This window comes from Rhamphochromis sp. 'chilingali', assembly GCF_963969265.1.
Source record: "Rhamphochromis sp. 'chilingali' genome assembly, chromosome: 10".
NCBI classification, from domain to species: Eukaryota; Metazoa; Chordata; class Actinopteri; order Cichliformes; family Cichlidae; genus Rhamphochromis; species Rhamphochromis sp. 'chilingali'.
Window position 1 is genome coordinate 37220790 of NC_137937.1, and position 25142 is coordinate 37245931.

The following is a 25142-nucleotide window of genomic DNA, read 5'->3' on the forward strand; positions in this document are numbered from 1 at the left end:
GACGGTTCCTGAGGCTATGTTTTACTGCGCAGACCATCTGTGTTCTGCCCCCCCACACTTCCACCATCACAGACAATGACATTTAAGAGTCAGCAGCTGGGCGAGATCGGGGCGATATCACTCAACCATTAGCCCGTTCATCCTCATCCTCTAATCCCACCCCTGCGCCCCCGACGTCACAGCATCAAACACGGCTGGATCTGCACAAATCCCACACTTGCGCTCTGAGCGGCCGGCAGAGCGCACCATGTGCCACGAGAAGCGCGCTTTCAGGCGACGCGCTTGAACGTGGATTGGTACGGAGCTGAGTGAGAGAGAGAGACTGGCTTCTTTCTGTTTTTTCTTCGGTTTCATATAAATATGTCTCATTCGGAGAAAAGTAGAAATTTGGACATTTTCTTTAAATGAACGCTGCCCGTTGAGGTGAAAGCAAACAAGGTAGGACAACATCATAAATAACGCAATGGTGAACATTTCAGTGTTTGGCAGGGCGACGTGAATCTGTAGAATTAATTTTCAGTAACTTTTACTTATCTTCAAGCTGAATAGTTAAAACTGGACAGCGTTTAAAGCTCGTTGGGGCGTGTAGAGGCAGGGAACAAGTGCGCATCCATCCAAACCATTATCACCGCGTTTTTGTCCACTGCCTGACAGGACGCTCTTTGTCCAGGAGCGCTCAGTCATTCAGCTCCTGAAGTCTGCATCCAATTCCTCTCCTGTGAGATTTACTGGGAATCTGAAGAAGCGATATTATGTCCTGATTAACTTTAATGTTTCATTAAGTGATGTGCGCATAATGGTTGCACAGTGTGTTCATGGAGCTGTCTGCTCGCCTCGATGCATCAGGCAGAATGCTGCTGGATGGACGCGAACTTAACGAGCTCCTGTGTACGTGTTATCATTATCATTAGTGGGAAAGAGGATCATGCACAGTCATCACTGGGGACTTTTGGAGCTCCATTAGAATTACATTTGAATTGTTTGATTAGTTAATAAAAAAAACGTAACTTCTTTTCACCTTTTTCATTAAAATATAAAATTTAACTGGGTTTGACTCTAATTAATTAACTTCTAAACACGTAATGAGCTCCTCTTGTCTCATGCAGACGAAGGTGGAGCATTAAAATCTGAATACAAACGTGCACAATGCAGCTCTATTAATGCCATTACAATGGCTGCTTTTAATACATGCTTAAAGAATGATGAGAAATGCAAAATCTGGGGTTGGTGAAAGATGATGAAGGACTGGATCTGACATTTAAGTTTATTCTAAGCTGCATGTTTGACAAACATTAGAGAAGGCAAAAGGATCTTATTCGTTTTTGAGCTACATTTCCAGTTACACCCTGGATAAATGCACTGTGATCACAAGTTCACCAAAAAATGATCAGTGGCATATTAGGGACATGAACACAGTCTGGAATTCCCTTGCGGCTCCCAGCTCATATGCAGTATCATGTGAAGAGCATGTTTAATGACAGCAGAACCTCCACTGTTTATTGTAATAACTTTATTGTTTAGTGAACATGAGTGAGAGGAGGAAGCTGCTCTGAACGTGGTCTTCTGCCTGCTAAAGGAGAAGCAGTTATGGTTGGATAGTGAGATTAGTGTTTAATTAAGAGGTCACGATCAGTCGATTGAATTTTAGAGGGTTTTTTAACATTAAGATGTAAATTTGTTTTTTCACAAAATGTAAATGTTTTAACATGATAACATGTATTGTTGGGCTGCTGTGGACCACTTAACACAGTACCTCCCCAGTGCAGTAATGTAATTAGTAAAAAACCTTATTTTATAAAGCCTTATTTTAACGCAGATCTTAGTCAGATGACTGAGACGAGGCTCGTTTTGCTGGTCAGCTCTTCCCCTTTCATACTTGTGCTGTTGAAATACAGAGAATTACCCAGATAGAAGGATTGATACACTTTTATGTTGAAGTTCAAAAGCTTTTAGCACAAACCAGAACACAAACTGAGAAGTTATCATGTGATTCCTGAGGTCCACCTAATGTGCTAATGTTGTAAACCCGCTCAACATTTGGCAATTAAACCCTTTCTGATTCTGATTCTAAAACCATGTTTAGATATTTCCAGCTTACAAATGATTTCCTTTGAAATCCAACAATGTTTCTGACTGAAATTTCATATAGTGGTGCTTTCTTTTACCTGCAGTATATCTGCTGTGGCAGTAATTCACTGAAGGAGGAAGACACTTCAGTTGCACTTTATTTTACAGTTCCCTAGTGAAGTGTCACACAGTGTACCAGCGGCATCAAACACAGAAAAACACTCATACACTAACAGATTCAGACACTCTGATTAGAAACCGATCTCCAAAATGGACTTGATTTTGTTGGAGGGTGGGCTGCTTGGAGTGGCTGATATATCTGTGTCCACAGCACATGACTGTCCTGCAGAATTCAGTCGTTTTCGCACTTTTCTCATCGTTATAGGTAATGTGGTGGTTGACAATGTGAACATAGTGTGAAAAGATGGCTTCATAGCTGCACAATGAAGCTTTAAAGTGTAGTGTGCATTAGTATGTCCCCACCAATTATACTGAAGGCTCAGCTGCTGTGGGTTAGCACATTAGGACAGTGACACTGAAGTCCTTGAGTGTTTCTGGGTCAAATTTTGCTTCTCATATGGAAATTAGCATCCAAGTCTACCATAGCTTGGAGCCTGTAACAAGCATTGTTGCCTCCTCCTCACAAACACTAGCCGGCTGAGTGGGGAAAAGCTCTTTTGCCCTTTTCGGCGACTTTCTTCCCAAAGGTTCCTTAGAGCAAGTGATGTCCTTGTAATATCAGTCCTGGGGTAACTGTGGTGCTTGGAGCCAGTATGTGAGAGATTTAGGAGATTTGTGCAGACCAGTGCACAAGTCCACAGTGTGTAACATGCACAAGGCAACCAAAGGTGCTACCTTTTCTAAGGGTTTACAGGTGATAGACCAGCCCTGATTACGCTGGAGCTTAGTGGTGCTGTTGATACCGATGCAATTTTTTAAACCCATTTGTTCTCTTGTTAAAAATCATCTTTAAACGCAAATCTTTTTTTGGCTTTTCGTGATCTGGAAGTTCATCCATTCCTTTATTACTTTATGTCTGCTTTTTTGGAGATTCCTGTACCTTGGTGTCACCTGTGTCTTTAAACACGTTAACAGAGTTCAGCAGCTAGATTTTATTGCTGATTTCTTACATTTCCAATATCACATTTGGAGTAACAAGGTAACCATCTTTGCAGTCACTGCTCCACAGCTATGGAATCACTTAATGCTTGAGATAAAAGGAGAGTCTAGGCTCAAAACCACCTTTACTCTCTGGCCTTTCCAACCCACTAACCTCTCATTTGTTGTTATATCTGTAACCCTGCTGTCTTCTGGTTGATGTAGTAGTAGTTATGTACCTGCTACTGAAGGCCACTTAATTCTGTATTCTGCATCTCCACTGTTTACTTTACATTGTACAGTGGAACCCCGACTTACGAAATTAATTTGTTCCTGAGGGTCTTTCGTAAGTTGAAAATTTTCGTAAGTCGAAGCACCCGTCGCGCCTTTTGAGTGAGGCGATGCTGAACGATAGGCTATAGGCTAATTGCTAACTAGAACAACAACAACACGTTGTTCAAGTGGAACAGCAAAGCGCAATTACGAAAGCCAAGGGGTTGTCACATGATTCGGAAGGCATTGTGGGCTCAGCCAATCAGAGCCAGCGGATTTCGTAACTCGGGCAGAAATATTGCCGTTCAGCGCCTTCGTAACTTGAATTTTTTGTTTAACGGGGTATTCGTAAGTCGGGGTTCCACTGTATTTGTATGTATTTTTAATGTAATTACATTTAATGCAACTGTATTCTTTGCACAGCAATTCAAAAGCTCAATTTTAATTGTGCTGTGTAAATCTGATTTTGTTATACCTGTGAGAGGAAGTAAGAGACGGCCCCTTTTTTAACTTTCTTGGCTGATTACATTTTGCTTTTTAAAAGTTACATCTGCTTATTACAATTTTTTGAGGTTTTTGATTTTCTGAGAACTATAATTCACAGCATACCTAAGAATTTTTATAACAATCTGCAGCAGCTATTAGAACCTGGAATCAAACCTCAGAAAAACCTCAGGTTACTGGACTTAGGTTAACTTTTGTTGATTGATCTAACTGAAAGTGTAGCCAGCTTGCATGAGTCTGTAACTATGTTGCAGTTTAGTTTGCACTGGGCTTTCTATGCGGAGCTGGGCTTTTTTGTGCATTTCAAACAATGGCAGCTAACACTGAGGTGATCCACCTGCTGTTGGACTGATTAAATGTTGAATAAGACTTAACATAAAAAAGGGTTAGAATCGACAGAGTATATACATGCATTGAAACTGTGAGAAACAGAAATCAGGATGTGGCTACACTGGCAGATTAATGACTATTACATTAGAATTATAATTTATTTGCAGGCTATTAAATCCTACACTTTTTTGAAAATAATATCTTATATCAAATCACAGAAATGCAGAGACGGATGAAGAAGAGCTCGATACTTCTATCAAAAAGGTGTTACAGAAACCATCTGTCAACAACACCATGTGATACACTTAACTGAAGGGGAATTGTTGATCTTGGGTTCAATGATGAAATTGTAAAAACTGTGATGCATCATAAAGGAGACTCAGAAAATGTGATGGGAGGATGACGGTGATTGAAGGAATCAATTTAAGACATCAGCAAAGCACAGGAAGTCAGCTCCAAAGTAATATTGTGTTTTCTTCCATCTAGACTTTCATATTACTCCATGTAAGTAACATCCAATCATGACCAGACAGTTCAAATCAGACTTAATGATTCTCAGCAGCTACCCTTATCTGATCCAAATCTCTTCTATATAATTTCTTGAGTAGACGCTATCACAGCTGTTAATTTGCTGTCTGCTTGAAGGCACACGAGTGTGACACTCAGACAGCTGAGAGGAGGCTGACTTTTTCATTGGCCCATTTTGTTGTTCACATATAATCAGTAGTTATTTTACTTTTCTTCACGTGTGTCAAATTCAGGTGGACCTACTCTTAGAAAACAGATTAAGTTCTGTACGAGCAGAGAGTAAAAAATGAAAGTGTTAAATTCATAGCTTTTCATTCTAACATCAAACATGATATGAGATACCAGTACAAGGGAGGGAGGCTGTCAAAAGGTTTAAGAGACTGAATAAGCCTGTCAGAGAGAGAAAAAAAATCAAAAAAAGCTGAAAGACTGCAGAAAGCGCCTCGAGGAGACTGTTGTTGTGATTAAATAACACTGAATTAAATAGAGGCCAACTAGAGTGGATGAAATCTAACCAAGGCAAGACCCTTTTTGAGGGGGTAAGCGTGTCACTGTCAACATTTACAAACCAAAGTTGGCTTAATGAATAGAAACACATTCAGGGTTTATTACAAAGCATAAACCACTGGTTTCACTGAAAAAGAGGAAGATTGCTTGAAACGCTCTAAAAGAGCCTTCACAGTTCAGACAAAGAAAATTCTCTGGACAGATGAAACCAGGATGGAGAAAATTATGGCGGAGGAGTTGAACTGGCTCGTGATCCAAGCATACCTGTCAAAAATGGTGGAGGTGTTATGGCATAAGTATGTATGGTTGCCAGCGGAACTAAGAACGGATGTTTTAACTGCTGATAAAGGTAACAGGATGAAGTGTGAAGTGTACAGGACTATATTCTTAGACAGACTTAGACAAGTGCTGCAGAAGAGTGCATCAGATAGTGCTCACAGCACAAATGGATACTGATCCAAAGTAGACTCAAAAGCAACCCAAGAGTTTCTCACAGCAAAGAAATGGCTTCAACCCAGCAGAGCAGGTTTTCAATTACTGAAGAAAAAACTGAATGCAGAAGGATGTCAGAGTAGAAATGATTAGCCTGTACTTACAACACGTTCACCTTTGAAATGTTTTCGACAGCATACGAACATAAATTCACAATTGCGAGTTTGTTGACTTGGTGGGTAATTTTTTCTTTGGCATTTTCTTTTTCCCTCAACAACCATCTCATCTCGTTTTATAAAACACAATTAGACAGCGACAGCAGGATCCCACAACAAGAGCTGCTCCAGTGTGGCAATGCTCGGGTTGAAAAAGTGAAGGGGGAAGAAGTGCTCTTTTCAAGTAGCAACACAGATGGAAAATAGGACAGTGAAGTAGCGCGCTGCTGCTGGCACGGGGCCGGTTTGACATGTATTGAAAGAGATGCTGATTTATTTATTTTATTAAAAAGGCTTAAACAAAATGTTGAGGAAAGGTTTGATAATCTCATTTATACCAGAGACTGAAAAGATGGACACAGCTTGGGATCTGTAAAGTGAAACAAGTGGTTGTAAAACCAAGTGCAGCTGTTAAGAGGACGACTGGGAAAACTTAATCCATCAGCTTTTCCAATAACGAGTTTGAGTTGCAAGTTTCAAAGTCTTATTGGACACTTTAATATTTTCATTTTGTACTTCATAATGTACGGATGTACTGAATGCTGACTATACTAAACTACGTTTGAATAATGGCCAATAAACGCCCAGTAGGTAAAAGTTGGACAAGAGTTGGCAGTTTGTCTTGTAATGGGAAGGTTGCTGGTTCGAGCCCCGGCTCCGACAGTTTCGGTCGTTGTGTCCTTGGGCAAGACACTTCACCTGTTGCCTACTGGTGGTGGTCAGAGGGCCCGGTGGCGCCAGTGTCCGGCAGCCTCGCCTCTGTCAGTGCGCCCCAGGATGGCTGTGGCTACAATGTAGCTGCCATCACCAGTGTGTGGATGTGTGGATGACTGGATGTAGTGTAAAGCGCTTTGGGGTCCTTAGGGACTGAGTAAAGCGTTATACAAATGCATTTATATTTTAAAATCAGACTTACTCCAGCCTGGAAAACCTCAGGGGATAAAGTACAAGCAGTTACAACAACGCTGCTCAAAATGGAGCTTTTAAAAAATAATTTATCATCACCTCCATTAAAATAACAGACAAATAAAACACAGCGGGTGATCAGATAACCATCAGATACATCAGCCGACTCGAGCTTTTTTGATAAGAAATGATCAAAATCAAAATGTATCTGCCCACACTCAACATCTGGTATCATGCAAAAATCGCAGCATTGTTGTAACACAATAAAAACCCAACACGCTGCACTGATGTGAGAGTGAAAGGAACAAGGTTTCATCACAGATTTCTCTGAACTTTATCATTCAGCTACAAAGGCAGAAAACTTCTCTTTGAAGAGGTGAGGGTATTTCTTTTACTTTTAGAGGAGCATTATCTTTCTTCATTTTGATTTCTTCCCGTTCTTGTGTAACATTACACATTATAATCTGACAGGATGATATGTTTTTAAGGTATTTTTGTACTCCTTAATGGGTGCTTTTTTAAAAGATTGGGATTAAAACTTTTTGATTAAGCTTATAGTTAAGGCTGGATCAGGTGACCTGAATCCTCCCTTAGTGATGCTGCAGTAGGTCTAGTCTGCTGGGGGATTCTTCTTCACTCACATCTTTTTTGTTTGTTTGTTTTTTTAAATACTATTAATCTCTGGCTCACTTCCACAGTGCGTCTTTTTCCTTTCTTCCTCCCTAACCCCCAAGCAGATGGCTGTCCCTCTCTGAGCCTGGTTCTTCTTGTTTTTCCTTCCCACTGTCACCAAGTGCTTCCTCATAGGGTCATCTAATTGTTGGGGTTTTCTTTCCAGTATTGTAGGCTCTTACAGTATGATGCACATTCAGGTGACTGTGACTGTGATTTGGTGCCATGTGAATAAAACTGAAATGATTTACAACACTAGAGAGGGATTCAGCCGTGGTCAACAAACATGTTTTCACCAAAAATCCTTTAACAAACCTTCGATTGCAGGATTTTACTTAATACAAAACTAATCTTAAAATAAATAAATAAATACTCCAGTACCTTCTCATTGCACTTTTCTAACGACTTTTCATATTACAGGGTTAAAATGAACGAAGGATTTGAAAACAACTTGACTCAACTGAATGACAACTGGACGTTGTACAACTCCTCCCTGGAGTCTGTCATACCCAGGAGCAACATCACTTATGTTGGATTTTACCTGCATCAGCCATCCACGGCAGCCATCTTCATCGTGTCCTACCTGCTGATTTTCCTCGTGTGCATGGTGGGAAATGGAGTGGTGTGCTTCATCGTGCTGAGGAGCAAAAATATGCGGACTGTTACCAATTTGTTCATCCTAAACCTTGCCGTGAGTGACCTGCTGGTGGGGATTTTCTGCATGCCAACAACGCTTCTTGACAACATAATTACAGGTGAGCAGACAGTAATAGAGGTGTGTTGCTCTTTTGTGCTATCAGTGGCAACACTACCCAAAAACTACCTGGTGAAATTGCATCAAATTTGAGAGGTTGAGCATGGAGTAGGGAAGAAACTATTACCTTTTAGCACAGAGGAATTTCTGCATGTGGATTCTTATAAATTAGATGATTTATTGCTTCTTGCTTCCTGAGAACCCAGATAGAGGACAAACTTCTATTGTGATTAACATCCCGAAAGGCGTATTTAAGCTTCAGTGTGTAGACCGAACAGCAATAATGGACAACAAAATAAAAGGTTGCCAACATGAAAGTTAAAATCTAATTTCCTTGATGAAAGTTTTGCAGATTATCTGCAGAACTCAGCAAATACTAATGAACAGAATCATAACCAGCTACTTACCAGGTTCTGAAGCAGAAAATAACCACTTTTTGGTAGCGATAGAACATCTTAGAAAGATTTGGTATACCCACTGCACACATAAACCTAAATTACAAATGAATGTTAAGGCAGCCGGAGTATGGTAAAATCCAGCCTGACCAGCAACAGCTGAGTCACTGCAGTGGAACCAGATCTGATTCCTGGTATCCTGAAACGGCCACCGAGCAGAAGGGTTAAGGTTTTTCTGTCGTCTTCACTTTTGCCCTGTTTTACCAAGACTTGCTTCACATTTCAGTGATCGCAAAGAAAATGCTGTATGAAAAAAAGTGTTCTCACCATCTTTTCCAGAGTTCAACCAGCCATTTAGCTTTCTACTGTGAAATCACAGCGTCAGAGCTGCTGGCTTTGAGTTGTATTAATGTGGACTACCCAAGTTTTCTGTAGAGCCATCCCTTGCTAAATGAACCTTGTGAGCACTGAGACATGACCCACCGCTTTCTTACCGCCTGTGGTGGTGAGAAACAGAAGAGGCTCGGCAGAGTTGAAATTGTGAGCTGAGATGGAGAAACCGGGGCTTTTTCCACATTGTGCTCCAATTCCGTTTGACAGTTGGTTGCTGATGACTAAATCACACATGAGCAATTTTTAAGGCAAGTGATAGTAATCAGAATCAGAATCAGAATACTTTATTGATCCCTGGGGGAAATTATTTTTTGTTACAGTGCTCCATTTTAAACCAACATTAAGACAAGACAGACAATACGCTAACTAAGAATAGTACAATATATACATATACATACATACATACATACATAAGTCACTTATAAATAAATATTTGGAAAAGAAACATGTAGTAGTAGCTGGGGGTTCAGATACTGTCTACAGTTACACATTGAAATTAAATGACTAAAATTTTCCTGACAATGATTTTATGATAATTTACTCTTGGAAAGTGTTTTCAAATTCCTTTGATTCTGATATGAAATGACAGTTTCAAACTAAAGCCCACGAGCTTCTGTATTTTGCTAACAATAAGAATGTCAACTGAGTGACAACGAAATTGCTTTACTCATTTAGAGCAACAATTTTGGATGTATAACGAGAGCGGAATCTGCAATTAGTGATTACAGTTACAGACCAATTATCCACATCTTTCCTCTTTGTAAGAGCAGATATTTGGTATGAAAAAAACCCCATTATAGTCTGAATCAAGAGCCAAACCAGACATGTGAACGTACAGCTGGCTGGAATTCTTTGTGTGATTAAATTCCTGCTGCGATGACATAACAATGAATTTAATCCAGAAATGTAAGGGACGGCTTGCACCCACCAGCAGGAAGCATATTCCAGATTAGCTTTCCAGTAGATTATCGCATTAAAAATTATGCAGAGTTTTAGAAAAATCTCTTTCAGTGCGAACCTCTAACCTCAACAGTTCAAGAATACACCAGTGGGTAAGCATTTGCTGCACTATGAATGGCACTGGAACAGCTAAAAATAACAAAAGCATTTAATAAAATAAAGCGTGTATGCAATCCCAGTGTCATCCATTAATAAAAGAAACCTAGAGGAGAGACATGTCAACGGAGTAGGAATTGAGCTCTGGAATCAACACCTGCCGAGCACAAAATAATAGAAATAACAGGATAATAGTAATAATAGAAAAAACATCAGTAAAAATTATTTTGTGATGTAGCTTATTGGAGAGAATGATGATTACATTTGGCTAATAATAGCAAGATTTTTGCACTTGTGCAACTTGGATATATCCATATCTGCAGGGGAACAAACGTCTTGCACAGAAGAAGCCTAATGTGTAAACACTGAACCCAGGAGATACAAGTATACCGACCCCTGCTCGCCACCTCTCACTGAGGACGACTTTACAGACCGTCTTTAGGACATAGGCTTCAAAACCCGAGCTGTGCGTTGAAGAAAGCATGACTATATACAACTGGCATCTCTCAGCCTGGTGCAATAGCTCCAGCTGCTGCTGTTCGAAGTGCCAAGAACCAGTTTGGATCTGACTGCCCAGACCTCCCCCCCGACTGCTTCCCCATTCATATTGCATCAGACACCAGTGGACCCCCCAGCCAGTAGGAAGGGTGATTGGCAGGGCTGGCCTATGGGGCTGTCTCTGGTTGAGGTCAAGTATTGACCAAACTCAGGTCATCTGCAGAGCACGTCTCCATACAGAAATCTAAAATATTTGATTAGGCTTCATCAGATATGGATTTTAAAAGGATTACACTTTGGTGGGAGGTGCATGCTTATAGGTCATAATTAAGCGGGGATCCTGATTGCTTTCCAGAATGCATTAGCCTTTGCAAAGGATGTACCACCCGAGAGCTTTACATTACCTGACTCTCTTATCAGCAAGATTATAGAAAAAATGAAATGTGGATATACCATCTTATTATGTGACGCCACCTGCAGCCATAACTGTTTTTGATCGCTCCAGAAGGTGATTATGTGAAGATTCTGTCAACATTAAGGTGTCATGGCCACACAATTTCATGCAATCATGAAATGATAAAGCGGGATAGGAGACATCAAAATGAAGGCCTGGTTCAATAAAGGGAGGAACAAGTGGCTGATGACCCCGACCACTAGATGCCTGTTGCAACACTTTTATTTTTTGGGTCTGTTCTGAGAATTCATGAGTCAGCTTGTCACATTTCATGTTACACAAGATAGGATAACACAAGATGTTTTAGAAGAATATACTCCAGTAAATTCTCTGCAGTTTCTTTAGTGTGTTATGTTGCATGACCTAGTGGAGAGGCCGTGTTAACAGGGCAAGAAAGATTACCGTCGGCGTCTCCAGCAGATTTTTCATGCCACTGAAGATCCAAACATTTGAGCAAGAAGGGAGCCCAAAGTGATGATCAGGCGAAAAAAGATGGCCCTCTATGTTTGCTGATCGACTGTTGAGATTTGAGTAAAATATCAGTGGACATAATGGTAAATGTGATGCAGCAGACAAAAAAAAAAAAGGTTCAAGGTGAGTCAAGCTGCAGTTTGTATGAGGACAAAATGAAAGATTCATTCAGAAGCCAGCAGGCCAAAGAGCTTTTGGCACAGAGATGAAAATTGAGCTCACTCAGCTGGAACGTAAAGGGCTGTGTCAATCATAAAGTGGGCAGAGCTCATCACCAGTCTGCCTGCACTCCATCTTTCAGTTCTTTCAGTGTTAGGAGTAGGATACAGAGAAATTCAGTGGCATTTGGCCAATAAATCACTCCGACATCTCAATTCAGCTCTGCTTTCCATTATTGCGTCAGAACAGATTAGATGCCATTGTAATCTGTCTGTCTGCAGTTTGCATGTTACTCAGGCTGCATGTATGAAAACATGACCTTATGCATAATTTTTTCTCCTTGTAGCGTAATAGTCATGTGTTTACAGTGATCGTGCACCGAGCTTCGAGTGCAGCCAAGCATGGGCGACCTACAGCTGAGTGATAATGCACGATGCATTCAGGCACAGACAGAGTATGGGAGCCGCTGCTGCTGATACTGCGCTCGTGTGCTGCTCACACCTGTAAAGGCTCAGGGATGTGATGCATATCCTTTTTTGTATGTTAGTTTCGGTTGTCAATGAAAACTCTGGGTGTTTGATTTATATTTAAAATTTCACAAATACCAAAAAGATATATTTCTGTGAAAAAATGTGTTGATGAGAGATTGTGGACAAAAGGAGAAAAGCACAACTTAATTTTGTAGGCAATAATTAAAAGTTAGGACAGGGGCGACAAAAACATGAAAAGTGATAATAATACATTTTAAAAAACACACAGTGGAACATCTGATAACTAAGATGTTAATTAGTAGCATTATTTGGAATAAACAGACATTTCCTGAGAGGTTGCAAATTTAATAGAGACTAGAAGAGGATCACCACTCTGAAGGACTGCGTGTGCAAACGTCTCACAATTATGAAGAATTTTTGGTACATAAACAAGTAAATGTGAGGTTCGGCCTCTCAGGAGCACTCTCTCTGCGATCAGGAAAACAAGTAAAAACTCTAAAATGCAAACAAACAGATGCATAATGCACATTTTCGAAATGCTGATATCTCCTGGGTGCTCAGCACTCAAATCTATGTGAGCTATGAAACTACAGCTAAGCCCTCAGTGGCTGAAAACACCTAGAAATGTTGTTAAAAGGAGAGGTGATGCAACCAGAGGTAACTTGCCCCTCATCTCACCTTTCTGAGACATGTTGCTGGCATGAATTTAAAAATGAACATACTAAAATGTGTTTCTGCATTTTTAATTCACATTTTTTCAGCTTTTTTGGAAACGAGACTGGACTCAATGTTAATGGAGGTCAGGGGTCAGGGCTTTAACACAATGAAGTGAAGCAATAAATAAAATGTACAGCTCTCCATTTGACAATGAGACTGTGAAGCTTCCCAACACCAACGAAAAGCAGTGCGATGACGGTTACAGTCATCTTCTTTCAGCTATAGTGATAAGAGGCTCTTGTTTAGCCCATGAGTGCTCTGAAAAGACTGGACTACTCGCAATCTGCCGCAGTTTCTAAGAAAGCTTTCATCTACAGCCCATGTGATGATGCTCTAGTTCACCGTGATTGATGGTATTGAATCTGCATCAGTGCTTACTGGCAATTCAAATTATATGAAAGAGGCATCGCAAGAAGATTAAAGACGCCCAAAATCTGCCTGCTCGTCTGCTCAGCACTGTGAGCAGATTTGGCAGATGCTGTGTAATTTTGGTTAATAACATATTGTGTGTAACAGAAGTGCACTATCGCACTGTATAATATCATTTTGTGAATAGAAATTATTGTAAAAAACAGTAACTGCAGACCTCCAGCAAGAAGGAATTGGTGTTTGAGGATATTTTTTATTATGGAAACCGTAATTAATAATGACACTAGACCGTGTCTGCTGGTTCTAAATCCAGTATGCGGATGGATGGCAGCTCAGGATATCAGCATATTGTCTGCCTACACAGAAGAAATTTGATGAAAGTGGGTCTGTCTCTGCCTTATTTAGAGTTTTCTGTTCTGAAAGGGATTAAGAAGCTGAGCGTATTATGTAGACAGCTTGTTAATCTGTTTATTCCTTAAAAAATGAAAGAAAGGAAGACAAGGAGGTAAACATATACACAGTGAAATAAAAATACGCTTTCAGTCCAGTTATTTCTGCCATTATATTTATCTGACATCATCCATGTAAGAGAGCAAACTTCCAGATCGTTGTGCTCCCAGCTGTGCGAGGCTTAATCCTCAAATAATTTACATAGTTCAAAAACAAGACTATCCCCTCCTCTTTCAAATCCCTTATTCTGTTTCCTAGATATACATTTTAATATATTAAACCAGTAACAGAGATATGCCTTATGTTATTATTAGAAACCGAAAAGAAAAATTATTTCATTAATTTTTTTGTATTTCATTTTGATCAATTAATTTTAATTTCAGCAGGTGGTATCACACTCGAACAGATTGAACACGGACTGAACAGTGGGAAATACATGATTTAAACCTCCCTATACCACAAAATATTTTTTTTCATTGTAAACAGCTGTGTTATACTTGGTGAGACTCTAGAACTTAAAGAAATATACATATTTTTTTAATTATTAGTAATTGTTTGTATGTACTGTTAACATATACTGTTTTATCAAACAGCCTGAGCTTATTAATATTAAAAACATTTCACCGTAATTTTGACAATAATTCTAACAATGTTTTGACATTTTGTTAAAATTAAAAGTACGGTATGTTTTAGGTAATATACAGTTGTAAATCGTAAATTCAAATGAAAAAAGCAGGAAAGATTGCCATTCATACAGAGTTATTATGTAAATTGTAGTGTGATTCATTGTAAATAATGTTACAGATTTCTCCTGTTGTTTTCAAAGACAATGTGCCATATTACAGTACATTAATTTATTTTCAACATATTAGCAGTGTAAAAATAAAAGCAAATCACCATTTTTCAATTTACAGAAATGTAATGTCCATATTACAATAAATTACTCTTTTTGATTTAATGGTAATTTACCATTTTACAGTTATTAACTGTCATTTTTATGTACATTTCTTACAGTGAGGTTCATTTTCAAACTCAAAGAGCCCTCATCAGATCCCCCAAAACGTAGTAATACTGCTGGTGGGTGGAGATAGAAACACTATTATAAAGTTCCCTGAAAATCTCGTCCTATAAATGTTTTTCTCGTCACTGTTCAATGCCAATATTTTAAAACTCAGATTTCAACTTCACTAATAAGAACAACACGCTCTGCCAGGAACCCCGTGAGGTTTGTTAGTCTCATTCAACCTTCATCTGGTATAACAATTAATTGCAAGTGCAGATAAATGGCTCATATCAACATCCTTCTAGCCTGCTGGCCTCTCGGGCGCTTGTTTGTGCAGTGAAGCTCCTATATGAATGAACTGGAGAGGGATTCACACGTTTTACTGAATGGTTAAAAGCATTTTCTGCAGATTTTACTAAACTATTCTTGCACAAAGGGCTGATTGAGGATTCCTTGAGTACCGTGTTTCTTCTTCCTGTTCACTCTGTACTGATGATTGTCTGCAGGCATATTAAACATCAACACTGTAGGTGTTACTGTTACCAGCATCACTGATTACGTATTGTTCCCAATCAAAACACTTGCTTATGGCATTAAGACAAATCCCCTCAGCTTCAGCGTACACTGGTGAGTTTGTGGGTGTAATCTTTGTTTTCTCGTTTCTTATTCTTCTCCAGAATTTACATAGGTACTGGAAAACTATCATATAGAGCAGTCGTGCCTCTCAGGCCTTTGCATACATGTGGGTCGCATAATTACGTTAGTCCTTCCAGACTAACCGGCAGTGTTTAACACTATGGTCTGGATTATTAAAAGGTTGTTTTGAAAAGTGTTTCCTAAATGGCCTTCTGGCTTTTTCAGAACTCACTGGTTAAATATTTCTTAGAGGAACTGATGGTTTCTTCTGTGTCCCAGAAGTATGCCATTACATGAGAGTCACAGCCTGGGGCTACAGTCATCATGCCAACTGTCACAGTTTGTTGTCTCAGTAGTAAATCAGCTGAGTGCATCTCTCTTGTCAACAGGATGGCCTTTCGGAAGCTTGGTCTGCAAAATGAGCGGCATGGTTCAAGGCATCTCTGTGTCAGCTTCTGTCTTCACGCTCGTCGCTATTGCTGTTGACAGGTAACGTAGATGTATTTTATCTTTTAAGCTGCTTTTGAAAAATATAAAGGTCGCAGCGTCTTTTATGCAATTTGTTCAATATGTGCTTTCCATGAATTTGTGTAATTAAGTACTTTGAAGTCCTGTCATGATCCTGGGTTTTTTGTGAGCTTGTGATTCCTTTTAGTTGTAAGAGTCTCTCGTTTGGAATCTGTTTGTACTATTTTTATATTCTCGTCCTCCTTTGTCATCCCTCTGTCTCCTCAGTCATGTCCCCCCATCTGTTTGGATTTCTTTTTCTATGTCAGTTCGGTGTTTCTTGTTTCGTGTCAAGTTTGTATATATCAGTCAGTCACCTGTTCACTTAGTTCCTGTTTAATTTGCCAGTCCCTTGTCTCATGTGCTTTGCGTGTAGCTTTGTTTCACTCTGTCATGCTTCCCCTGATTTAGCTCAGCTGTGTTTCCCCGGTGCGTTACATCTCCCAGATTACCTCTTGTGTATTTGAGCCTTCAGTTCTCCTGCAGTTCCACCCCCAGCTTTATTTAAAACAGTCTTTTAGAGTGAATGATATCATTAAGCTTATGACAAAGCTCAGATGGGTAATAATAATAATAATAATAATAATAATAATAATGGGGTGCCGAGAGAAGAACTGTGGTACTGCATGAGGAAGTCAGAGGTATGTGAGGGGGCATAGGAAAGACAGTGGTACAGTGTGAGGAGTGACAGATGAGTTTAAGTTGAGTGTGGGATCGTTTGTAGTAGTGATGGACAGGTTGACAAGTGAGACTATGCAGGAGTTTCTGTGGACTATGATGTTTGCAGACAACTTTGAGATCTGCAGTGAGAGTTGGAAGCAGATGGAGGAGAATCTGTAGCGGGGAGGTATGCTCTGGAGAGAAGGGGAAGGAAGGTCTGCAGAAGCAAAACAGAATACATGTGTGTGAATGACAGGGACGCAGAAGCAAAGGTGAACATGTAAGGAGTAGAGATATTGAAGGTGGATGAAATGAAATACCTGGGGTCAAGCATCCAAAGCGATGGGCAGTAAACAAGAGAGGCGAAGAAGAGTGCACAGGCAGGGTGGAGCAGGTGGAGATGAGTGTCCTTCTATCACAAGAGTGAAAGGGAAGGTTTATAAAATGGTAGGAAGACCTGCTGTGGTGATGGCACTGATAAAAAGACAAGAGGTCGAGCTGAAGATAGTAAAACTTAATTTGGACAGACCAGGAAGGACAGGATTAGAGGGACAGAGGGCTAGCTCAGGTTAAAAAGTATGGAGACAAAGGTAGAGAGGCACGGGTAAGATGGTTTAGGGATGCTGGAGATACTGGACAAAAGATTTTGAATATGAAGCTGCCAGGCAGGAGGAAAAGAGTGAGACTCTAAAAGCAGCAGCCCAAACAAGAAGACGTTGATGACAGTAGGCAAGTAAATGGTAGTGCTCTGATGCAAAGAAACAGGAAACTGCAGCTTCAGAGTTCTGAGATAATTTTATGGGGATTATCAAAATTCCCATAAAATCCCCTTGTTTCTATACTTTCTGCGGCCCATCTGGCCTGAGTTGGGCACCCTGCTGGCCCCAAACACCACAGATAGCTGACATACATCTATTTGTGTCCTCTAATCGAGGATTACACGCATGTCAGTGACGGAAACAGTGGATCCTGTCTCCTCTTTTGTTATCTCGTGTGTGCAGAAATGCACCTAAGCCATCACAGTTAGTTACGTCCTCTTGGTGAGTGTTACAGGAGATTTGTACCATTACAGTAACAGAGTGCATGGGCTGAACAACTACTGAGCAAACAGAGAACCTTTGTCTTCATCCGGTCGTCCTTCTCTCACCAGTCAGGGCAGATGGCCCCGCCCCTCCCTGAGCCTGGTTCTGCCGGAGGTTTCTTCCTGTTAAAAGGGAGTTTTTCCTTCCCACTGTCGCCGAAGTGCTTGCTCATAGGGGTCATATGATTGTTGGGTTTTTCTCTGTATCTATTATTGTACGATCTATCTTACAATATATATAAAGCGCCTTGAGGCGACTGTTGTTGGGATTTGGCGCTGTATAAATAAAACTGAATTAAAAATTGAATCGAACCAGAGAATCGCCTTAATCTAACTTCTCTCAGCCTTTGGGTATTTAATAGCTGAGCTATTATACCAATAATTTTTTTTTCATTCTCAGACTGTTGCTGTTTTTGCCTCAGCAGGAAATGGAAATGCTACGGCAGTGTTTCCCAACCTTTTGGAGCCGCGGCACATATTTCACATTAGAAAAATCACACGGCACACCACCAAACAAAAGTGTCACAAGAAGCATATTGATCATTTTTCACCAGGCACAGTGGAATTGGCTCGGTTTGTCCCCAGTATACCTTTTTTGCTTTCTTCTGACCACTACTCCTGCCTTCATCTGGGTGAGAATTTTCTCCGGGACCAGGTCGGATTGACCACTTTTCCTTTTCAAATATGTATCTATTGCTATTACACGCTGGTTATCTCACTCACAGCATGACATTATGTAATTTCTTCTTTGTCTTCTGTTTTACTGGCGGTTGGCAACCCATTTACAGTTTTTTACAGACGCTAGGACACATTTCTCAATACTTAGGTCACTTTTGCAAAACTCCTCATACAGTGAGCACAACAGAAGTCTATGTGGGCTAAACTGAGGACCAGTTATCATTGTTTTGGCACAAAATGCATTCAATGACTACATCTCTCAAATTTCATGAATTATCTTCTCACTCAGACACAACAACTGCCAAAAATCTTTGTACGTACAGGACATTTTGCATGTGCTTACATACTGTTTTCAAAACTGTTAAACTTATGGCCAAAACAATAACACAATGCAAAACTTGAAAAGACAGCAAAACTCAACAGCAATATTTTATTGAAACATATTTTAAATCTAAAAATGCAGTTTAACCAGCCACAGCTGATTCTCATTGTGAACATCTACACAGATGTTACTCCTTCAATTGTTCAACTCCTTCAATTCTGGCAGCCAGGAGATTCTTTCCTAGGTGTGTTGCCCTAGATGACATAAGATGTGATGTGGATGAGAACCTGTGGCCAAATGGAGGAGACCGAGTAGATTAGCATTACTATTGTATGTGTATCAGTGGATGGTGTGTATACAAATTCTTGTATTTTGGGATTACTTAGTGCAAAAAAAATAAAAATACATAAACAAATATTAACGAATTCTGCATGATGTCTGATTCATTCCAGTAACATATATTGAAATTATAAACAGAGATGTGTCCTTGTTTTACACAAGAAAACACTGTAATGCTACATGTTGCTAGTGTGAATGAAGACCTGAATGAAGTGTTTTGGTAGTTGTAGTGCATTTTGAATGTGAAATGAACTGCTTTGCCAAGCTGACGGTCAGTTAGGAGGATTGTGTGAAGAGTTTTGCAAAAGTGACCTAAGTATTGGGAAATGTGTCCTAGCGTCTGTAAAAAACTGTAATAAGAGCAGGTAGTTGTGCTGCCCTCTAGTGGAAGAGAATGTAGTTGTTACTCACACCGATCACTTAGAGTACTAATCAGGTGGAACCGGATAATCTTCCACGGCACACCTATGTGCCGCAGCTACGGAGCATCTGTCAGCTAAAGGAGGAAAGATTTTCTCTTGGGTGCAAAAGGAGACCAAAAACAATCCTTAAAATTGCCTGTAGTGCAGGGTTCTTCATAATGCTTGAAGTTGGAGAATATTGGACTGCAGGCATTAGATCACAGAGACACGTCTGTAAAACACTGCCAGTCTTACTTAGCCATAAGTGGCGGCTGTGTTAAAATTTTATCTGCTTGTTTCCCTCAAGTGGCAAAAATAATAATAATTAAAAAACAAAACAACTATCCTGCCCCTTTTTTCAAATTCACCAAATGTCAGTGAAATCTGTTTTGTGATGTCTTGTTGAGAAAGACATAAGCCGGACAGGCTTGTGCAGCTTAATCGCTTTACAAACCAAAGCAAGAGGCTTTAGAATCCAGTCTGTCGCCAGCACTCGAGCCCCACAAAAAGCCCCACATCCTAAGTGGAGTTAGAAGGTGTAAATATGAGGGTGACAAAAGCTCTGCGTGGTGTAAACTGACAGCGCTGTATATTATCATCTCTCTGTCCTCAGACACTAGACATGCAGCGATATCACTCCATCACTATTTGATATCACTAGAGGCTGTCTGTGCCTCTGGGATGGACAGATTTTGAAATGCTTTGACATACAGAATTGAAAGTCACCTTCAATATCCATCAGCTACATACTTAGAATTAAATTTGAAAGGACAAGGAGACACAGAGCTGTGTGTTGTCACCTTTGCTGTCATTGTTCAGTGAGCCAGTAATCACTCAGTCTCATCTTCTGTGCCTTCACCTTACTGCTGTCACATTACACAGCACTGTATCATCATGACTAATTTAATACCAAAATATCTTTTCAGTCTACGAGCAATTCATTTTAAACTCCGAGAGTCATGCAGGTTGAATGTTTGCACAGCATCTCCAGTTGGATTGAAGCTTTTGATTATATGTTGTTGTGTTACCGTGAAGTCAGTGGGCAAGACATCTCAGACAATGGCTGGAGAAAAAGGCACAGAAGAAGGAGGGCATTAGCATTTTTGAAGTACCCGGCAGTGACATTTGTAAACACGGAAAAAGCAGACTGGCCCGGGGGAACTTATTTAGTCACTCGTTTATCCAGTGCTGCACGGTGACAGGCATCAAGGGAAAAAAGGGCTTTACTTCACAATGACATCCACAAAGCAAATTAGCCACACCAAAATAAGTCCTACTGAAACTTTTCAAATACAGTTTGCATGCTTAGACACAATGCAGCTGACATGACTGTCAGATACTGCAAACAAATGGAAAGTGATGGTGTAATGTTTGCATGGAGAGGTGAGAACACGACCATATAAGCTGATTTCTAAATGAATTGTACACTGTAACTATAGCTGGCAAGTGCTCACTTCAGAAGGAGTCAGCACAGAGACTACAAGCCCATTATCATCAATGGAGCTCCAGTGGAGAGGGTGCAGTCCTTCAAGTATCTTGGTGTCCACATCTCCTCAGACCTGACATGGGCTGCCCACATTCAGGTCCAGACCAAAAAGGCTAGGCAGCGCCTGTATCACCTACGACAACTGAGGAAGTTCAGGGTCTCTCCAAAGATCCTCAGGATTTTCTATACAGGCGCTGTGGAGAGCATCCTCACACAGAACATGACATTGTGGTTTGGGAACAGCTGTGTGAAGGACCAAAAAGCTCTCCAGAGAGTGATCCGTACAGCAGAACGCTGCTGCAGGATTGCTCTCCCCCGGCTTCAGGACACCTACACCAGGAGATGCCGGACTGGAGCAGATACTGAAGGACCCGTCCCATCCTGGCAACAAACTGTTCCAACTTCTGCAATCTGGTAGAAGGTTCAGCATCATCCGGGCAAGGACAGAGAGACTCAAGAGGAGCTTCTATCCCCAAGCCATCCGTGCCCTAAACACACACACCCGCCCTCTCACATCATCTATAACTGACTGAGACAGGACTCTTCCAGACACTAAACCAAGGCACAATGTACATTTCAAATTCCTTTAATTTTAAATATGTTTATATTGTCTATCCTGTAAAATAGTCAGATGTCTATTCATATTAATGTACAGAATTCACCTGCTTGCTGCTACTACTGCACATTCACCCAATGTATATACTACACACACATATATATATATATATATATATATATATATATATATATATATATATATATATATATATATATATATATATATATATATAATGTTCTTCCTCTACACCCCCCATTTCTGCACATGTCGAGGAGCGTGTCAGGCTACATTTCACTGTGTGTTATACTTGTATAACTATGCATGTGACAAATAAAGAACCTTGAACCTTAAAGAACACATTTGTGCTTCTTAAGGCTTTGAACACAAAGGAAAATGACACAAAAATAGTCCTCGTAAACCTTAATGTCCTAATGAGCTAATCAGCAGCATTTATTCAAACAGCATGCCAGGTGCACGGTGACCTTTAGTGCAATATGATGTGAACGCCATGTAGCTTTTCAGACGCACATGCTCACGTAGTCAGAAAAAGTATTTTAAATGCCTACATGCATCTTAACCATCACCTTTTGTACCCTCTTGCAGGTTCAGATGCATCGTCTACCCATTCAAGCAAAAGCTGACCATCTCCACAGCCACACTGATAATAGTCATCATCTGGGTTCTGGCCGTATCCATCATGTGTCCCTCTGGCGTGATGCTACAAGTGACCAAGGAGCAAACCATCCGGGTGTTGCTGGGATATGATAACAAAACTATTCCTTTTTATTGGTGCAGAGAGAACTGGCCAAACCAAGACATGAGAAAGATTTACACCACAGTCCTGTTTGCCAACATCTATCTTGCCCCTCTTTCCCTCATTGTGATCATGTACGCCCGGATTGGGATTACGCTTTTCAAAACAGCAGTTCCAACGGGAGGAAAGCCGGGCCACGAGAACCGCCACACGGTGTCCAAGAAAAAGCAACGCGTCATTAAAATGCTTCTCATAGTTGCTTTGCTCTTCATCCTGTCCTGGCTGCCTCTGTGGACTCTCATGATGTTGAGCGACTACGCCAAGCTGACTGAGCAGCAGTACAGGATCATCAACATTTACATCTACCCCTTTGCCCACTGGCTGGCCTTCTTCAACAGCAGCGTCAACCCCATCATCTACGGTTTCTTCAATGAGAATTTCCGCAGAGGCTTTCAAGCCGTGTTCAAGTTCAGCCTGTGCACAGCCGACGGCCAGCGGAGGAAAACCTACTCGCACAGGCTGCAGGGAAACTCTGTCCTCCCTGCGAATAATGCACAGACCTGCCTGGAACCCATCTCTCTCAACAGCTTGGAAAAGAACACGTCCAGGCGAATCAACCATGTCACCGAGCAGGATTTGGTCATGGAGGACCTGGAAAAGGCATCTTGCAGTAGTGGGGGTGTGACTGCAGTGTCTATTTGAGGACGCACACACACACTTTGTTGTAGGTGGTGAGGAAAGATATTTGAATCTTAAATCATGCTGTGCTGTGCCTAAGAAAACCACGAGGCTCCCTTAAATAGATTTTACAAGCGGATGGTGAGCTGGAAAATGTCCAAGATTTCAATACAATACAAGATTTCAAGGCAAGAAAATAAATAAAAATAATAAATACACATCTTTAAGTGACTAGTTTTAAGGGGAACACAGCCTTTGGTTGTAATCTTATCACTTCAGATGCACACCATGTGACACACGTGCAAGGGCAGGACTTAATATTCCTGCTGTCCGTTGCAGAATGGTCAATTAGACTTGTCAATATTGCTTTGATAACAGGCTGCTGCACACTTGACATACAGATGGTGTCAAATTAAAGGGGAAAAAAGAGCAGCCAACAACACCATGTAAGATTTCAGGTCCAAAACTGTGACGGAGGGATGAGCGCCATCCTTTCAAAATGCATTTCTAGTCTTTTAATGATTCATAACTTTTTAAGGAGCCCCTGTCAAACTTGAAGAAACTGCCCTGATCACGACAGAAACGTTTCATTATAGGAGACAAAAACAGACGTACAAATCTGATAAATGTCCCCGAAAGCATAAAAGAGCCCCCAGATCCCTTCACAGTAATGCTCAAGTGTCCCTTTAATCTTTAATCTGCACCATATAAAATTTCTGTGTATAAATGTATAAAGATGCATCAAACATGACAGCATGACACTTGCAGAGAAGATTTCAAGATATGTCTTTGTAATGTGGCAAACTACACGAACAAAAATTCTCCCAACATCTGTCTCGTATTATTCACTGCTGCTGCTGCTGAAACCTTCGGCAACTTTCAGATCACGAGGAGAAATCCCACGTTGTGTGGTTTGTGTCGCCTAATGTTTGAACTGCTTTATTAAGTCAAACAACATACACAAGATATAAAAGTCAAAGGGCTCAAATGAGGAATAAAGGAGTTGAGAAAAGAAGTGGAGGTTGATGTAGCAACTATTAGCAAGTATTAGTCATCACGATCTTTTATATTCACAGATGCATTAATACATGAGAACAGTTCTTTTTTAAAGCGAGGCATGTTTTTATGCTCTGCTATCACAGCCACAGCATGTCACACTCACTTCAGAGATCAACTAACAAGTAATTTCAGTAAATATGAAATCTTTTTCTATGATTTTTATGCCATTAATCTAGAGGCTTACAACAAGCTGTTTTGTAACCCAGTTTGTAGCTGCTCCTATAAAAATGGTGCAGAAAGGTGATATCTTTACACTAAGAAAGGCAAGTTTGTGTGAATCAACTCAGAGGAGGAGGAGAAGTAGTAGACTGTAAAGCAGGAGCAATCAGCCTTTTTAAATAGCCTCAGAGGTGATTGCTGACTGGAGTCAGGTGGCAAACGAGGCTAATCAAAAGCAGCTGTGTCCTGGGGAGAGAGGAGAGTGAGAGAGACAGAGGGGGTAGGAGTGGCAAGAGAGGAGGCGGGGAGAGCGGGTAAACACCCCACCCACACACTCCCACAGCCTCACAGGATGTAACAGTTATGAAAGTAGCCATAATTAAGCAGTTTTTGATCTAACATGCATATGGAGACACGAACGGTCTTTAGGCGTAGCTACGGATGGTTGTCTTTCTGTGTCAGCCCTGCAATCAACCTGTCCAGAGTAGCCTCCGCTATGACAGTCGGATAAGCAGCTAAGAAAATGGATGGCCTTCTTTGAAACAGAGTAACTCCAAAACCACAAAGACAGAAAAAACCCTGTTTGTGCAAAAGTGATAATTAAAGGTTGTAAAACTTAAAAAAGGAAGGTTTCCACTTGATTTTGATTAAAGTCCAGCAGCAGAGCAAACACACCAGTAGTTAGGAGAGTTTGCTGCGAGTTCTGATATTCACCAAGATTTTTCTCAGAGACACTGGAGATGGGCAAAGAGGCTTAGGTTTGAGAGCTCTGCTATAGAGACTGGATTAAAAATGATAAACATGTACTTTGCTTATGATAACTAAAATAAGGTCACATAATAAATGTGCTAATGATCTGTTGACATTAAAACATTAGAATCATTTTTTGTGAAGATGTTGCTTTGAACTGAAGACAGTTTGTGTCTTTTTATTGACAGAAAGACATTAAGCAGGAAAGATGATACTTGCTAACAGATATTCTGCAGGTGACACATTTACTGGGTTTTTTTATTCGGGCATAAAGCCCTATAGATGGCAAAGAGATGAAAGCTATGATTATCCATTTACAAAATTTTCATTC

At 40.5% G+C, this 25142-nt stretch overlaps 1 protein-coding gene across 1 annotated transcript; it reads left to right on the forward strand.

Moving 5' to 3' along the window:
- Positions 1 to 240: 240 nt before the first annotated feature.
- npffr2a (neuropeptide FF receptor 2a) lies at positions 241 to 25142 on the forward strand. The gene is made up of 4 exons (XM_080894282.1): positions 241 to 438; positions 7953 to 8287; positions 15768 to 15867; positions 22015 to 25142. Exons 2-4 carry the CDS (start codon positions 7960 to 7962, stop codon positions 22865 to 22867), a joined length of 1281 nt encoding a protein of 426 aa, XP_080750408.1. The 5' UTR covers positions 241 to 438; positions 7953 to 7959; the 3' UTR covers positions 22868 to 25142.

Excerpts from the sequence above, each read along its gene's own strand:
- npffr2a (XM_080894282.1), top strand. The coding sequence starts at position 7,960 with ATGAACGAAGGATTTGAAAACAACTTGACTCAACTGAATGACAACTGG. Across the intron at positions 8,288-15,767 it reads TCTTGACAACATAATTACAG|GATGGCCTTTCGGAAGCTTG; the intron begins GTGAGCAGACAG and ends TCTTGTCAACAG. Across the intron at positions 15,868-22,014 it reads GTCGCTATTGCTGTTGACAG|GTTCAGATGCATCGTCTACC; the intron begins GTAACGTAGATG and ends ACCCTCTTGCAG.